This window comes from Octopus bimaculoides, chromosome 1 (genome assembly GCF_001194135.2).
Source record: "Octopus bimaculoides isolate UCB-OBI-ISO-001 chromosome 1, ASM119413v2, whole genome shotgun sequence".
Lineage (NCBI taxonomy): Eukaryota > Metazoa > Mollusca > Cephalopoda > Octopoda > Octopodidae > Octopus > Octopus bimaculoides.
Genome location: NC_068981.1, coordinates 154,571,077 through 154,590,334, shown reverse-complemented (window position 1 = coordinate 154,590,334; position 19,258 = coordinate 154,571,077). Strand labels below are relative to the sequence as shown.

The 19,258-nt window shown below is 37.0% G+C and overlaps 1 protein-coding gene across 6 annotated transcripts in view; it reads left to right on the top strand.

Moving 5' to 3' along the window:
- Positions 1-19,258, top strand: part of LOC106868434 (inversin) — a 385,976-nt gene that overhangs the window by 253,763 nt on the left and 112,955 nt on the right. For all 6 annotated transcript variants that reach the window (XR_001409281.2, XM_014913697.2, XM_014913696.2 and 3 more), the window contains 2 exons: positions 8,825-8,923; positions 14,897-14,972. Coding sequence is in view for 5 of the 6 variants with exons in the window: in XM_014913697.2 (XP_014769183.1) it covers positions 8,825-8,923; positions 14,897-14,972 (175 nt within the window). In the remaining variant the exon portion in view is untranslated. The remainder of the gene's footprint in view (positions 1-8,824; positions 8,924-14,896; positions 14,973-19,258) is intronic.

Below are 19,258 nucleotides of genomic sequence, written 5' to 3'. Positions count from 1 at the left end.
CATCTCTTTCTCTCTCTTTCTCTCTTTCTCTCTCTCTGAAAGTATCGAAATGTGATTGTTTCAGTTAGTGGAATAACGTGTACATATACATCTATATGTATACATATACATCTCTCTCTTTCTCTCTTTCTCTCTCTCTCTCTCTCTCTGAAAGTATCTGTCATTACAGTATCGAAATGTGATTGTTTCAGTTAGTAGAATAGTTTCATTTTTAAAGTGAAAGTATTTGACATGAGTGTTTTTGTTTCACTTTTGACACGTAATACTTAAATAGTGGAGGAGATATGTTGCTGTGGGCTCGAACTCTGAAAGAAGTTAACAAATTTTTTTTGACTAGAACACAACTGGAACCCTAAGTAAGGCATCTGTAAAATTTGAATGAAATTGGTTGCGTAGTTCTCGAGTTTTAGGGATTCACACAGACAGACAGACAGACAGACAGACAGACAGACACACATTCTCATTTTTATATATATAGATATATATTGCTTCTCCATTTATAGTGAGCTGGTGAAACACTGATAAATTTCTAAAATGTCAAAAAAACATACCCCTGTTACAAAATTAATACTTTTTACAGACTTACTATGATACCACTTCATCTATTAAATCCCCCAAAATAAGTGTTTTATTTGCCAAGCTACACTGAGAGTCCTTCTAATTTACACATACATGCATGCACACACACTACACACTGATTCTGTGAATTATCAACCTATCAATTCACACTTCCAACATTTTAATCCCTCTCTCTTCTCGGTAGCTACCAGTACAGCTTGTCTGAGGACCAACTTCACTATATCACTTACCAAACTTGCCTCACTCTTAAGAATTTTGGTGAAAGCAGTGTTGCTGTGCTTTGACATTAGCCAGATCTTTGGCCATGTTTGGCATAATAATCATCTAGTGAAGCTACCTGGGCTTCATTAATTTCATCTCTCTTCCTGTTAAATCACAACAGTAAGGAATGTGTTGACAGAACTCTTTCTGGTGCACTTTATCAGCTTTACTATGTCCTCTGCTGTATCTCTCATGCTCTTTCTTCTGTAAATTAACAATCTGCCTACTGGTCTACTATCATATAAGCCAGTGAGTTCAGTTTCTATACAATTAAGTCCTTCTTAGATTAGACACTACTATCTTTAAAAAGGATATTTTGGATAATGTCCTAGATGCACATTGCCTCAGAGAGAGACATAGATGGTATGTCTTTGATCATACTGGGTTTGCTGACTGGGTGCTAAACAACAACAACAATCACACTTGTAAAGATGATACCACCCTTCACTTCTCCTTAAACATCTCCTTAAACACACTTTATCCATCCACAAGCAATCTAAAGCACCTTTCACATCAAACTTGTATTGCTTCCTTGAACAGAAATCTCAGAATAATTTTTTCTTTTCTCTTTTTTTTTTTTTTTTTGCCTCATGACTCTGACATATGAAATATAGTTAAAAACTTCATCACAAAGACTTTTGGTTCTCTTGAGGATCCTGAAAGCATGTAAGCTCTGATCAGTTGCTGATCCTTTAAGAAGTTTGAATTAGACCCACAATTTACTTGTGGGATGATATAATTGTGCAATTCTTCCCCCCCCCCACCTCTCTCTTATGCACACACACACTTTCTTGTCAATATTTGTTTACTGGACAAGTACAGTTCATCTGCATTTGTTCATGAACAATTCTATGTGTGATATAGAAATGATAGGAGATCATCTAGTGTCTCTTGGTTAACGCTTGAAATTATTTCTCCCCTCTTCACTTATCCATCAGTTGACAGCATATTTTTAATATTAGGATACTTCTTGTATAAACTTTGAGAACCTTACATTCTTACAATAGCTCACCATTCCACTAACGTTTTCTTACAATTAAGATCCTATTTATTATGTACATAATAAAGAGCTACCTTGACAAGTCTCTCTTGGTAAAAGCTTTAATGAGTGACATTATTCTCTTAGGAATGTGTCATAAATATTTTTCTGTTAACTCACATGAATATTTCATAACTTAAAAATTGCACTAAAAAAATGTTAAAAAATTCTTACTTTTAGTCTTTTTTTATCCCACCCCGCCATCCTTTTCTTTATTCTCTGCAGAAATTTTTATTGAGAGTGGGGTACATGAAAAGAATGATTTACTTAGCCTTTAGGGCATATTAAAAAAACTGATCTAACTAAATTTACTTTTCTATAAGGAAATTTAATTTATTTTCTCTTGATAATCACTGGGGAAATATAGGCTTGAAGTGACGATGTTTATTTAGTCACCTCACTGACAGCAGACAAACGTATGGTGCAGCAGCTGCTAAGCTGTAACTTTATTTTTCTCAAAGAAAACTGCAAAAATTACAAATTTAACTGTATGGCACATTAACTTGGAATAATTATAGAAAAAGAGGAAATCTCCTAGTAATAATGTAATTTCTTAATTAGGTTTCAAACCTTAAATTTGAAAAGAAAAGAAAAGAAAAATTTATAGTGTTCATGCCTTTCTGTCATAGAATCAAAACCAAGATGTGATTTATTATAATGTCACGAAAACTTAGTATTGCACCAATAATTATTATAGCAAATATTTGAACATTACTGTCATTTTATTGATTTTCATAGCTTAGTTTGAATTTTAATTGATGTTAACCTTGCTTCTAATTTCTTTGATACTATCTGTTCATATTAAATAATTAAAGTAAAAGTAGTTGCTTTAGAATTAGGCTCCAGCCTTGAAGATATCAACACTGCTTTATCTTCAGTATATTCTCAATGAAGGACAGTAAACAATTGGCTACAAATTGAGTTACTGGCTGAAATGTCATTTCAATCTTGTGTCATGGTAACTTCTAGATTAAATGGAATTGTTGTTTTAAGACAGAAATATTTGTCGAGAATTAAATAATTACAATGCTGTTTTTGTTTAGCCTCGGGTCAGCCATAATTAATCTGTTATATAACCAAAGGTGTTCCAGCTGTGACCATCCAATGGGATTTTTTCTTTTTGGATACAGCTTATCTAGGACTATTTTCTAAGTCTGTATTATCCTATATCTTATTTTTTTTCTTCACTTGTTTTAATCATTGAACTGCAGCTGTGCTGGTGCAGTGCCTTAAAAGGTTTTAGTCAAATTGTACCCACTATGAATTTTTTAGTTTGGTACTTATTATAGCAATTACTTTTGCCAAACTGCTAAGTTATGGGATGTAAACAAACCAATACCAGTTGCCAAGTGGTGTGGTAGGGACACACACACACACACACATGCATGTGTGTATGCACACACATACACACGTGTGCTTGCACAACAGATTTCCTTAGAGGTTTCATCATCATCGTTTAACGTCCGCTTTCCATGCTAGCATGGGTTGGACGATTTGACTGAGGACTGGTGAAACCAGATGGCTACACCAGGCTCTAATGTGATCTAGCAGAGTTTCTACGGCTGGATGCCCTTCCTAACGCCAACCACTCAGAGAGTGTAGTGGGTGCTTTTACGTGCCACCGGCACGAAAGCCAGTCAGGTGATACTGGCAACGGCCACGCTCAAAATGGTGTATTTTATGTGACACCCGCACAAGAGCCAGTCCAGGGGCACTGGCAATGATCTCGCTCGAAAGTCCTTACACATTCCACGGGCACAAGTGCCAGAAAGGTGACGCTGGGCACAGGTGCCATCACGATTTCACTTTCGCTTGCCCCAACAGGTCTTCGCAAGCTGAGTTTCGTGTCCAATGAAGGAGACGACATTGGCATGGGTGCCAGTCGTCTATGAAATTTCCTCACAAGGCATTAACCAGCCCAGGGCTATAGTAGAAGACACATTCCCAAAGTGCAATGCTGTGAGACTGAATTTGAAACTACATGGCTATGAAGCAAGCTTCTTAAGCACTCAGCCATACCCTCATGTCTTTTTTTTTATTATTTTAAGAAGACAAATTCAGCAACTGTGAAGAGTTTGCCATTGATTCATCCTTCCTTCTTTCCAACTTCTTGACCATGTGGTTGTAGGGGCATTCATTCATGACATTACAACTAGATTTTGCCACTTCCCTCAGTTTTCTGCTGCCGTCTGTGAGCCAGCAAAATTGAGGTCTGTTCACTCTTTCAACCTGTGTCTTTGCCAACATGAACTGGCTTCTCCTCAGAACATGCTACTTGTACTGAATATCCTTGTGCACTACAGTTCTGATACTCCACTCCAATACCTGAAGTTTTTGGCAACAGCTCTCATTGATTCTCTCGGATGATCTATGATACTATTTAGAAAACTTGTTGGATGAATTTTGGTATCTTTACAGTGTCTGAGCTTTTAGGGTGCTTTCTTTTTAGTTGTTTTATTAATTTACCAAATATGTCCTCGTATATATATATATATATATATATATATATATATATATATATATATATATATGCACGCACACATACACACATGCATGTACATGTGCATGTGCATACCCCCATCCCCCCACTTACATACATCATACATAAATATATATATACGTACATATATATGGAGCTGAGTGTATCATTCTCATCATTGTTTTAACATTCACTTCTTCATGTCACCAACCCTGATTGGATTCCAAATAAGGTAATATTTTTCCTGTAGCTGGACATGTTTTCGTAGAAAATTGGAAATAAATAACACTGCTTGTATGACAGTGATGCTTGCCTACAACTATCAACTTGACATTAACTATCAAGTAATGCCAAGACAAAAAGATACAAGCACACATATGTATACTCACACATATCTATCTATCTATCTATCTGTTTGTATGTGTGTGTGTGTTTGTGTATGTATGTATGTATATATATGCACACACACATATGATGGGAAGCTTTCAATTCCCATCTACCAAACCCACCCAGAAGAGTTTGGCTGACTTAGGGTGGCGGTAGAAGATACCTATTCAAGGAAGATGCTAGATGACATACTGCTGTCACTTCTCATATATATATATATATATATATATATATATATATATATATATATTTATATTTATATTTATATTTGTATATATATATGTATATGTTTGTGTGTCTGTGTTTGTCCCCTACCATCGCTTGACAACTGATGTTGGTGCGTTTACGTCCCTGTAACTTAGCAGTTGGGCAAAAGAATAAATCCTGGGGTCCATTTGTTTGACTAAAGGCGGTGCTCCAGCATGGTTGCAGTCAAATGACTGAAACAAATAAAAGAATAAAAGAAAAAATAGGGAGAAAGAAAAAAACGTTTTTTTACAATTTCTGTCATGGTGCATGAAGGAGGTTTCTTCGCCATTATTCACTGGTTTTACTTGTGAAAATTCAAAATGTTTTAAGTTAAAATTGTCCATGCTGGCATGGGTTCACCAGTGTGACCAGTGGGTTGACAGTGTGACCAGAGCTAGCAAGCTGGGGAGCTGCACCATACTCCAGTCTGACTTGGCAAGGTTTCTATGATTGGATGCCTTTCCTAATACCAATCACTTTATAGAGTGTGCTGTGTGCTTTTACTTGGCACTGCAAGGCACATTTATGTGGTGCTACACAGACGCTTTTATGTAGCACTTCATCGGCACTTTTGCATGTCACCAGACGGGCTTTTTTATATGTTGTCTCATGGGTGCTTTTACATGGCACTGCCACAAATGCTTTACACCACCAGAAGGATCAGTCTTAACACTTCTGCTGCGGTGTACAGGTCTTCTTGAGTACAGCAAGGCACTAGGTATTTCAGTCCTTTATTATATTGCCTGAGAGGTTCAACTTCCTGAGGCTGTTCTTCGGTACTTCATCCCATGTCTTCTTGGGTCTCCCACTTCCATGTGTTCCATCTACTTTGAGAGATCAGCACTTCTTTATGGAGCTGTCAGCATCCATCTGCATCACATGACAAAATCAGTGCAGTCTTCTCTCTTGCCCACTTCTCTCTCAGAACACTAGCTCTCTGTCAAACATGTAGACTTACATTACACATCCAGCAGTGCATACTAGCCTCATTCTTTTCTAATCTTCACATGTCCTCTGCATTCAAAATCCATCTTTCACTATCATGTAGAATTGCTGTGTGTGTGTGTGTGCGTGTGTGTGTTTATGGCAAAGGATCAAGTTCTTATTGGTTGTAAATTTGATGACATCATTTGTTTTTCTCCATTTAATTTCATAGATATTTTGGTCAAATATTTTGGTTTTGGCATTCAGGTTAGTTGTCTTCCTGGTGACATCATTTCTTTGTTGGTTGCTTTATTTGTTGACCAGTAGAGTACTTTAGTTGGTTTATTTTCTGCTGTTGTTTTGTTATTGTCAAAGGATTTGGTAACCTGTTTCAGCTTGATTGTCACCCAGTGTTCCAGTTAGCTTATTCCCTTAAGAGGCCACTAGTTCAATCAGTTCCATGTTTATTTGTTTTTTCTTGAATCAATGAAATCATTTTATGATCTGGAAAAAAACAAATAAACATCAAACCAGTTGAACCAGTGGCCTCGTAAGAGAATCAGCCAACCAGAACACTGAGTGACAATGAAACTGAAACAAGGTTACCATGTCTTTAGACAACAACAAAATTACATAAGTAGAAAATAAACCAACCAAAACACTCTACTGGTCAACAAATAATCAAAACAATTAACAAAAAAAGTGTTTGCAAGACTGTGCCAGAGAAAATTATGATGTTGGAGAGAAGTATGTTTGCATGGATGGTGGTTCACTTGCAGTTAATGGTTCTGCAAAGAAAGAGGCATGGAAGTGCCACTATGAAAGGCTGCTAAATGTGGAGAACTCATGGAGGAAGAAAAGTCTGCCTACTGTGGATCCAACAGAGGGACCAACAATCCAAATAGACAGTAGCATGGTAGATAAAGCCATGAAGGATATGAAGACCAGACAAGCCCCCAGCCCATCAGCAATCACCACTAAGATCTTAAGAAATCTAGTGGTGTGGGTTATGGCCTAATCACCCATATAGTTAACCAAATTCCTCAGCCTCCTTTTTTTCAGCATAGTCCTCCAGAAAATAACAAAGGAATTTAGCATGGGCTGCCCCTGGGAGCACCTCTATGCTGATGAACTTGTTCTCATGGCCGATCCACATCTTGAACTAGAGAAGAAATTTTAAGTGTGGAAGCAAAGTTTAGAATCAAAGGGCCTTAGAGTTAATCTAGCAAAAACCAAAGTCTTAGTAAGTAGGAAAGCAGACAAATCATAAATCCTTTCAAGTAAATGGCCCTGCTCAATCCGTAGAAAAAGCTTAGGTAGAAACTCTATAAGATGTACCTGGTGTGAGCTATGGACACATAAAAGGTGCAGCAATATCAGGGGAAGGTTTACAAGGAAAATAGTTTTTGTGTGTGGAAGGTGCATAGATACAATAAACACTAAGAATGTACAGAAAATAGACTCCATCCAATGCAAGTGGGGAAAGCTAGAAGTAGGTGATAGCTTCCATTATCTAGGTGATCAAGTCAGTAGCGGAGGTGGATGCTCCAAGAGTGTAGCTGCTAAAATAAGAATAGGCTGGGCAAAGTTCAAAGAGTTCCTGCTTCTGTTAGTAACAAATAGCCTCTCCCACAGAGTGAAAAGCAGACTGTATGATGCCTGTGTATGAACAGCCATGCTACATGGCAGTGAAACATGGGATATAACTGCTGAGGACATGCATTGGCTTGTAAGAAATGAACCTAGTATACTTCGCTGGATGTGCGATGTCAGTATGCTTGTACAATAGAGTGTAAGCATCTTGAGAGAAAAGTTGGGCATAAAAGTCATCAAATGTGGTGTGCAAGGGAGACAATTGTGCTGGTGTATAATTGTGATGTGTAAAAAAGTGCCGATCTTTAACTATGGAGGGAATAGTGTCACGTAACTGGAACCCATGTCAATGGCACATAAAAAACACCCATTACACTCTTGGAGTGGTTGGTGTTAGGAAAGGCATCCAATTGTAGAAATCATGCCAAATCAGACTGGAACCTCATGCAGCTCTCCAGCTTACTGGTTTCAGTCAAACCATCTAAGCCATGCCAGCTTGGAAAGTAGATGCTAAATGATGGGGATGATGATGATGATCATCATCATCATCATAATCATCATCATATATATATGGGAGAATTTACGAAAAAAACGACAACAGACGAGGACAGGTGGTGTAAACAACAAAAGGATGTATTAGTTTAACGCTTGGGAATAGAGAAAGTCTTTAACGTTTCAAGCTACGCTCTTCAACAGAAAGAATAAGGAGAAAAACACGGAGAAAAAAATTGAATTTTGTGGTCAGCGATCTATCATGGCGACTCATATATAAGATCATCCCATAAATAATGCAGCTTTTTGATACTTATCTTTCAAAATTAAGATAAACAAAGTTCTTTTTTCATCTAAAATATTTTTTCCTTCATTTTCTACAATGCTCTTCCATCTATCTGGTATACTTGCATTGCACCTCTTCCAAAATTCACTTGTCCATGATGAAAAATACTCCTCCAGTACTGTTCTAACCTCGTCTACAGAATTCATATTTTTCCATCCAAATGATTTTGAAGATTGTCAAATGAGTTCGTACTTTACAGAAAGCCACTACAGAGAGTCGAACCCTGGACTTCTCAAATTCCATAAGGAGGAAAGGGGTCACTTAGCTTAATGTTACAAAGTGCTCAGCTAGAACTTGAGAGTTGCAGGGTTGTTGGCTATTTTTGTCTGTCTTCTAAAGGGTATTTACCCAATCTTCTAAGCTGTATTCACAGCTGTTCTGCATTCAAGATTTCCTTTATTTTCTGTAATATGTCCATAGATACAGACATACAGACATACATACATATATATTTCTATACACATTTCTTCTACAGGAAACTGCTCCTAGTGTAATCAATTGGCAGGATTATGAGGGGAGAACAGCCTTACATTTAGCTGTAGCAGATGGCAATGAAGCAGTTGTCAAAGTACTGGTGAGTGATTAAATTTTTTTTATTTTTGATATTAATGAATACATTAGATTTGAAGAATGTTAGCATGGGATTTTAGGAAAGCATTTTGGCTCCACACTACAGAGACATTTCACTACACTACAATGCAGTCAATGCTCACTCAATATTTCATTATAATTTCACACAATTTTCTTTTTGATCATGGAAAATCTCATTAGAGCATCACTGAATATTTATGCATGGAGAATCTCATTGGAGCAACATAGTAAACTTCCTCTTTATGCAGTGCATCTAAGTTATCCTGGTGATGTCCATCCAGTTCTAAATGAAACCCATGAAATTTTAAACTTTGGATTTTAAGCTAATAAAACATTAAACGGATTTATAGCATTCTCACAAGTTTTAATGTTGAGCTATACTACTCTGAGCCAATGTGAGCACTTCTATGTTCTGATTCAATTTGCTGGATTTAACAACAAAATTTCTTTCAAAGTTGACCCTACTATCTTAATAATGGAGGAATATTTGGAAGTAGTCTTGAATATAGCATATCAGAAACAAAGACAGTAATTATAGTTTGAATACTAATCAAACCATGAAAATTTTGATTTCATGATAATGACTAATGGCACACAATTGTGATTAATGTAAAAAACAGACTTCAAAATCCATGAAAATGTGAGTTTTCTCCAATAGAATACACACACAAATACAAATAAAGAACACCATTTGCATCAAGACTGTGCTAGCATGCACACTACAAATTATTGATACAAAGGAAAAACAACTGTTATTCTTTGACAATCCACTTTGCCCAGCCCTGTTGTGGCTCACACCAGAATCTACAGGATGTCAAACACCTCCTTGATCTTGGCCCCAACTCAGCCTTTGTGTTGCAAGCAGAATTGTTGGTGTCTTTTTCAACCATGCCCCACACATAGTAATCCATTGGATTACAACTGGTGGAACAGAGAAGCCACAAACTGGAGCTGGTGAAGTTATAGAAATTCTCCCACAACCACTTCTGACTCTTTGCGAAGGTAAGGTAAGGAGTCAAATCCTGTTGTCACGCATATGGCCTTCCAGCAGTAACCCTCTCTAGCCAGGGTTTGACCACAGTCCCCAGCAGCTTTACATGGCCATCTGAATTGAGGCAAAGGTCCTGTTCAAAGATGAGAGGTAGCATGACATCACTCTCACTGGAGACACTCCCACAGGCTGGGGGAACTTGGTTCACATGATACATGGGACTTCACATTTATTGTAGGCAAGCCACCTGGCAGGAGTTCTTTTCCTCTGAGAAGAACCGAATTATCCCCAGCTCAACAAGATGCCTCAGCTTCTTTGCCTTTATCAAACAGTTTTCCTTGGCCTTGACTGTTAGGATTTTCCCCTTACACCACTTTTACAAGTAATTGTGAAGATCCCTATTCAGAGCCAACTTCATGGCAGCTACTCCAACACCCATCTTTCTCTCATCAAAGTCCAGATTTTCTTGCTCAGATTTTCCATCACCTTGTTCTGCAGTTGCTGGATGACTTCCTGCATGCAGACATAGTTAGAATACCTGCTGTGTTCCTTCCTGCTGGCTATGGCTTAGTAGTCTTCATTACAGATGTCCATGTCACATCTTACAGCCTTTACAGAGTTCACAGAGCATTAAACAGCAGTCATGATGTTGGTATTTTGATATCTATTTTGAATCTTCATGATACAGGTAACTCTTTTCCAATATTCAGATAGCTTACAGCCCTCCGTGTCAGCCAACTTTTCTTCAACTACAACTTTAATCTTTATCATCTCCAACATTATTGACTGTTCATTAATACATCAAGCTGTTCCTGAAAAATGGAGACATAAAAATTCATCAAATTTAGCCTGAACATGTACAGCAGTACAGGAACAGACAGGAAGGTAGACAAAATACATGTTCAGACTGTAACGCTGTATATTGGAGTGTGCACTTTGGTCTTCAACTCAACAGAGATTGGTATGTCTGAAATAACAGATTAATGAGTTACACCTAGTCATGGTTGGAATCCCAATTTGGGTTGACATGAAACAGTAATCTCTCTATGTTGTTGTTAACTTCCATATTAACCCTGGTGGAGCACAATTATGCTCAAAGATATTCCAGTCACAACCATCCTGTCATTTCCCATATACAGTGTCCCTAAAGCTACATTAACCAACGTGTTCTTTTCTAAGGTATTAGGATGTGATATGAGTGAGATTTAGTTGCTACTTCTAACTAGTTAAACAGCCATGTAGAGGCTACTTTCTCTCTTCAGTTTATTTATTGTTAAGTATGTCAAGCCACTGAATGTTGTCACAACTACTGATGTAGCACAATAGAAATGAGAGAATATGAACTACCAACCCTTCAACTGTCATTCCTCCATCACATCAACTTGTTGGTCAACTACAACTAACAATCTTTTAGAAACTGCTGATTTATAAATTGGCAAATTAGATATAAATCTTATACAGAAGTTCATATTTAGCTATTTGCTAGCTTCCCACCTCATCATCTTAACAAATTTCCATTCAAAAAATCAATTTAATCGAATTTACTATAGTAATCATGTAGATATTAAAGACTGTGTAATGTGAAATTAGCTACTGTTTAAGTATTGGTGAAAGTAATTGAAGGCTAGTGTGATGTCAAACGTAGTTGTGATTCAGAAATAATAGCAGAGCAATTTTGATAAAGTAGGTATAGGAAGTTTTATTGTTGCTGAAACTATTCATATTTTAAATTAAAGGAAGTTTGATGACCGAAGTTTTGAAGGGTTTTATCTTAATCATTCTGGTCATTGTTATTTTCTGATTAAAATCGAAAGAGATTTATTAATATTATTGGAACTTCAGATAATGGCTCCTCCACCTTCTTCAAAATAGTCGTAGAGTGGAGGATTCTACAAATTTGGTTATATCATTTCAGCTCAGATAGATTTGGATATTGCAAATATTTAGCAATTGAGGTGGCTTCCTGGTCATCATTTTGCTCAATGGTGTGAGGACATTAAATGAACATAGTCATTCATATTTTTTTCCTTTTGTTTTTAATAGTTTATTCTTAAGGAAGGTGCTTTACTCAGCCACCACAGACCCTCTCAGATATAGGGAAAATGATGTTAATGTTCTACTTAAGAAGCTGCTAGTTGAGGGCTACACAAAATACACAGGCAGGGAAGGAATTCCAGAGAGTTAATATTTTCTGGAGGAACGACTGGGTTAGTGGTTAGTATGACTGTTGGGGTAGATAGAATGTGGATGATTAAGAAATGAGAAACTAATGAGTTAAGTGGGCCTGATTGGTGGTGACAGAAGATCTGTTAGCTTGAAAGAGCAAAGACCATTAACAGTTGTGGTAGAATGAAGGGACAGCATGTCTGTGGGCCTGTGGCTGAAGTGTTTTAAGCATGCATGAATGAAACAAGAAGTGTATATTAATGTGTCATCAGGAAAGAAACTCTCAAAACCAACAGATAAAACATTTTAGATGAGATTTTTCATGTGAAAGAAATGAGAAGAGTTCTGGAGAAAGTGTGTATGTTTATAACTAAAATAAAGTTAAAAGCTATACCAAATTGGCAAATGTAAGGCCTGTATTAGGGTTTTCACTGACAATATTTAAATTGTTGAGTTCTTTTACCGTTCATGTTTCTTAGTGATAAATGATAAAATAATTTCAATTTCAATTGTCAATCAAATTCTTTAATCTGTTGAGTGTGATAAATCACAGACATAAGTATATTTCATTCTTGAAATCTCCTTTATTTCTGTATTATGCTTTTATTGTAAGAAATTATGACATGACAGGTTAAGGATGAAAAATCATTCAGTATATTAACTAAAGGATATAAAAAGAAATTGAATCCACAGATGAACTCTTCTCTCTCTCTTTCTCTTTCTTTCTTTCCCTCTCTTTCTCTCATTCTTTTCTCTCTTTTCTCTCTTTTCTCCCTGTCTTTCTGACTTTCTGCTGCTACAACTGTAGCCTCTGCTCTTTGTGGGTAGCTGGTCATTTTCTACTTTATTCACTCATCTCTCTTCTTTTCGTTCAGCCATAGTGTCTCAGATCTTGCTCTAACCACTATGCTCAATCATTACTCTCCAGAATGTTACTCCTCTCAAATTCCAAGATCCTGTTATATAAGCATCTGTTTGAATCTCAGTTAGACTAGCAGAGAATGACGGCTATAGAAATAATTAGTAGTAGAGGCATTCATGAAAGGGACTCTATGAACCGATGAATTGCTGAGATGACCTACTAGCAGTATTTAATAGGTTTTTGTTATTTAGGTGACATTATTAGTGCTGGAGATTTTTGTAATGTGAACATGATAGCTAAAGAGGTAGTGAAAGGAGGTCAGAGAGGTGTTATCACTTTAGGCAATAAAGGGTCTCTCTTTTTCCTCTCTCTCAGACTATGTTCATCTCTTAAGGAGTGTGATGCTTCATGCTAGTGTGACCTGGGAATTGGCTACTTTAGATCCGCATAGGTTGGAGATAATTGAAGCGAGCCTTATTTGTTGGATGTGTGATGTTGGCTTGTATGAAAGGTGAAGTATAAGTAAGCCAGGAGAGCAGCTAGGCATTAAATGTACTTGTCGATGTTTGCAGCATGGATGACTGAGCTATTATGAGCATTTACAAACGAATGCTGAAAGCTGTGTGAAAGAATGCTGCATGCCATCATTGAGAGATACCTGTGGGAGCAAAAGACCAAGGATTATGTAGAGAGTTCATATCTCTGGATGTTAGGCTTCAAAAGGCCAACTGATGAAAAGATCAGGTCAATTGGGAAAAATTGTATCTAAAAGATCCATTAAAAACATGCAAACTTAGAAGATTAGATCTTAAAACAATGTAAGTGATAAGGGAAATAGGTTGAATAATTTTTTTACTAATATATATAAATAACCGTCAATGTTTAACAAGCTACTGTGTAATATAATAAGTCAAAAGCTCTTCTATCCGTTTAGGTATAGCAATTCTAATTCAATGATATGGTTGTTTAACTTCATATTTATATATTTTCCTACAACTGTATTCTTCAATGATGTAGGTTTAGAGAAACAGAATTTTATGTATACGAAAGTATATACCGACAAACTGTGTACTCTAAGATGTGTATGCATTAACAGAGATAAATCCTTGTGCATATAGGTGTATAGTTTCTTGATTGTTTTATACATTTTAAAAAATTCTGTGTCTGTGTTTGTATGTGTGCGCATGCGTGTGTGTGTGTGTATCAATCTACAGATATAATAAATAAACAATTAGATATACATCAATGCATTTACCTTTCCTTCAGATGTTTATCTACCTGAAATCAAACCATGACATTATTGATTGATATTATTGATCATAAATGTTTGTTTTCTCACCCAGGATGTGACCAAGCACTAATTTCAGTCATGTTTCCATTTTAGTTTTTCTCTGTTGCAATGAGTTTTAGTTGAGTTAATACTCAACACTCACATTATCGCGTTCATTGAATGCTTCATTCATCTTTCTTCAACTGTTTCCTATTTCCTGATTAGTTTCCTCTTTTTCTTTTTTACATTTTCCACAGCAACTGAGAATTACCGTTTATATGTCATTTGGTTTCCATTCAATAATTCATTGATTTTCATTTGCTTTTTTTATGATTGTTGTTTTGTTTCGTTTTGTCTTTTTTTTTTTTTATCCAATGCAGCATTTTAGCTAGTACCTTTCAGCTACTCTCAGCTCCATTTACTGTCCTATCGTACTGATCTTAGATGAAATCATTAATTATACTTGCTCTTCCTATCAAATTTTGTTCCCTATATAAAAAAAATACTTTATAAAATAAATAACGAACAAACAAAAATTATTTATAACCAACCAATATAATTTATTTGTACATTTGTTTTTATATGTTTATTAATTGTTTTTGTTTGTTAAAAGTGTATTCAGGTTTTGTTGTGTTTTTTTTTTTCTTTCTGTCTTTCTGTTTTATAGACTTCTTTTGAGACGTGTAATGTATCACAACTAGATAACAATTTTCGAACAGCTCTGCACTGGGCAGCTGACCTTGGTAAGACTGTCTTGTGTTTCATACTCTCTTTTTAATTTCCATCTTGACTTCCAGGTCAAGTAAATATGTGTATAATAAATAAATAAATACTTGTAAAAACAAATTCAGTGCAGTTACCATGGTGAAACAAATTATCTCTAATGGGAAAAGGTGTAAAAACACCATATCTTCCCAGAACTTTCCCCCAGCAGATTCCCAGTGGTCAGAAACAGTGTCATTATACCTTTTACCATAAGAGAACATTTTTTCTCCACAGTGACTGCAGTGAATTTGCCTTTGGAAATTAAAATATGTCACACACATATTTTAATGAACCTAAAGTTCGTTTATTCTTAATCACTGCTTGGCACTGATACTGATGGATATATATATATATATATATATATATATATATATATATATATATATTGTGTGTGTGATGAATCGATAGGTGATGTGTTCATTTCCATTTGGTAATATGTTTTACTGTACAGTTGGTCCCCAGCCATGAATTGTATGTTACAATCACCTTCCCCACCCCCGGTTGGTGGCATCATATGCTTCCTATTGTAGTATACTTTTATGTCTATATTTTAACTGTATGGCAATGGCAAGGTCCTGGGTTCCATCCCACCATGTTAAATCTTTGGCCCGTGTCTTTTATCTTTGCCTCAGGTTGACCCAAACCTTGTAAGCAAAACTGGGTTGTTGGAAACTGTGTGGAAGCCTGATGGATTGATTGCATGTTCAAAAGTATGGTTTTGTCATACACTGGTTCTACGTAATTGTGTTATGAGTGTATGAGTATGTGGGATACTTAGCTTCTTGCATGCTAATTCAATGACCTTGCAATTCAGATTATAGAATAGCTGAATTTGCATGTTGGAAACTGACAGAAACCTATTTTTGCCACTACAACAACTTTCTTATATACTGTATGGAGAATACTGGGTTGAATACTGGTTGTATGGTAATTAAACATGGACTTTGAATGCAGAGGACTTGAGAAAACTGGAAAGAAATGAAGAAAGCTTGCTCCATTAGATGTGTTACGTATATGAGTATGAACGACATAGTACAAATGTCTTGAACATAAAACTCAGCATAAGAAAGATCAGATGTAGTGTGCAGGAAAGAAAACTGCATTGGTATGGTCATACAAGGACAGCTGTTTAAAGAAATGCCAATCACTTAATGTGAGTGGAGCTTAGAGAAGGCAGAGACCCAGAAAGACTTGAGATGAAGTAGAGAAAGCTGATCTCAAGACCTTGGACCTCACAGAAGTGACCATGATGTCTGGTGATATGTGGTTCTCAAGAAGACCTGCCCAACTCATCAAAACTAAGCACTGTGTGTGTGTGTGTGTGTATTTATATATACAAGGTTTAGTCAAAATGTATCCGACCTTGATTTTTTTTTTTTTGCACAAAATGATAATGCGTGAGCAAAATTTGCATGGGTATTAGGTGACTGCGTCCTTCCTGAGCATGCGCAAAAATTTTCATGTCTGTAGGTTGTGCCATTCACCTGCAGTGATACATTGAGTACAGACATGAAGAGTGTGCTGTGCAATTTTTATTTTTTGAGTCAAAATGACCAAGTGCACTGAGAAAAGATACTGTATCAAATTCTGCCAAAAGCTTGGTGATACACAAGCCCAGACTATCAAGAAGATTCAGAAGGCTTTGGAGCATGCTATGGGAAAAGCACAAATAAATGAGTGGTACAACCAGTTCAAAGATGGCTACTCATCAGTGGACAGTGAACCACATTGTGACAGACCATCGACTAGCAGAAACAACAAAATGATTGCAATGGTTCGAGGAATAGTCTATGAAAACTGTCATGTGACTATTGAGGAGATTGTTGCCAAAGTTGGAATCAACCATGGGTCGTCAGTTCAGGCAATCATAACAGGATTTGTGCATGAGGAGAGTGTTGGCCAAATTCATACCAAAGTTGCTGTCTGACCACAGAAAGAAAACATGCTAGAGTGTGCTAGCCAAAATCAAAACTTCATGAACCCTATCATTACTGGCAATGAGACATGGGTGTATGGTTATGACCCTGAAACAGCATTGCAATCTTCACAGTAGAAGCATCCATCCTCGCCAAGACCAAAGAAAGCAAGACAGGTGTACAGCAACGTTAAACTGATGATGATCTGTTTTTTTGACTACAGAGGTACTGCGTACCATGAATATGCACCACAAGGGCAGACAACAAAGAATACTACCTGGGGATTCTTCGTTGCAGCAAAAACAACCCGGCCTGTGGGCAGCAAAGCACTGGTAACTCCACCATGACAAGGCACTCGCTCATTCTCCCCACATCATCCAAGCATTCCTTGTCAAGCAAAACACACCACTCGTTCATCAGGCTTCCTACTCCCCAGACTTGGCTCTGTGTAACTTTTGGCTAGTCTCAAAGCTCAAAACAACACTCAAAGGAAGAAGATTTGAGTCAACAGAGGACATTAAGCAAAATTCAATGGCACAACTCTACAGCATCCCAAAAAGTAATTTCCAGAAATGTTTCCAGCAGTGGCAGGAATGCTGGCAGAAGTGTGTAGACTCCCAAGGCAAATACTTTGAAGGAGACTAAATCAAAATGGCAAGTTTTTTTAATATTACTTTTTTGGCCAAAGGTCGGATACTTTTTGACTACACCTTGTATATGCACAACTGGTTCATTTGCCAAAATTCCAGTCCAAGACATGCCAACCACCCTTCATCTCTCTAACTTTAGTTTTTCCTTGATACCACTAATCTTTGTCACTACCAAATATCAGTTCATTTAATATCCATCCCTCATTCTTAATATTTTCCCCACTATCCACATTCTTCTCTTTCCTTCACTCACACTCTTCCCAACCACTCATCTTCATCCCTCTCTCTCTCTCTCTTTCTCTCTCCCTCGTCTATGTTACTATTACTATTCTGCTATTCTTCACCCCTGTTATCATTGATCAACACCACTCCTTGCTTATTATCCACTACATCCACCCCTCATCCCTACTTAATCTTTACAGTTATCACCTACTCTTCCCTACCTACCCATACAGTCAACACTTGTTCTTCATTCATTATATTCTCTGCTTCACCCACTCCCTATTTCTCATTCCCCATACACTCTTGCAATCTTTACTCACTCTCACTCCTGGTTCACCTGCACCACCTGCCATTCACTTATACTTACCTTGTATCTTGAGGATCCACACAGAGCCTCATCACTGCTATTTTTAACTCTTCCTTGCTCTACCCTGTTCACCTTCATCCTCACTTCTAAAATTTGAGTAGCCATGTGGCTCCTCTACAGTAAGAAACTTATTCTGCTCTGACTCCTTGTTCCATACTTTAACCCCTCATTTCCAAACACAAAGTTGTCTCTCTCTCAGAGTCTGTTGTCTTGCAAGCTGCATAATGACCTCACTACTGCTGGTGGTGTGTAAAGGGCACACAGTGTGGGTTGTAAATTAGTTGATATTAGGAAGGGCATCAAGCTGTAGAAACCATTCCAAAGTAGACAGTAGAGTATGACACCATCATTGAATCTGTTGAATCCTGTTAAACCATCCAACCCATGCCAACATTGAAGAAAGACAATGAAGCATGGATGATGATGATGAGATGAATTATTTCTGTCAACTCATTTAACCTTCTTAGCAGTGTTGAAAAGGAAGTACATTTGACAGTATGTGTAAAATAGTAAAGAATTTAACAGAAGAAATGATCAATTAGCCAACTTGAATGACTAAAGCAAGCATGGCAATATAACTGTGTATGACATCTTATGAACATAGAATAAGAGGTATCCTTTCAACGAACAACTGCAATGCAATTTCAATTTCTAGTTGAAATTATTTTGCTTCACACTGCTAATGTCTTTAGAATTGCTTCTCCTTTAGATGCATAATGCCTTTGTACCTTGATGAAGGGGACAGTTACTTTTAAGAAGCATTAGATAAAGGTATGAATTAGTGATTAGAGAATCCTATGAGTGCAGTACAGATATTGTACAGAAAATAGGTTTGGAAGTAAGAAATAAATGTCCAAATAATAACCAGTGCATGCATGGCTGAGTGGTTAAGAAACTTACTTTGCAGCCACATGGTTTCAGGTTCAGTCCATGTCGCTTCTTGGACAAGTATCTTCTAAAGCTTGTACTGACCAGTGCCATGGGAATAAATTTGGTAGATATAAACTGTGTGGAAGCCTGTCATGTACACGCACGCGCACACACACACACACACACACACACACACACACACACACACACACACACACACACACACACACACACACACA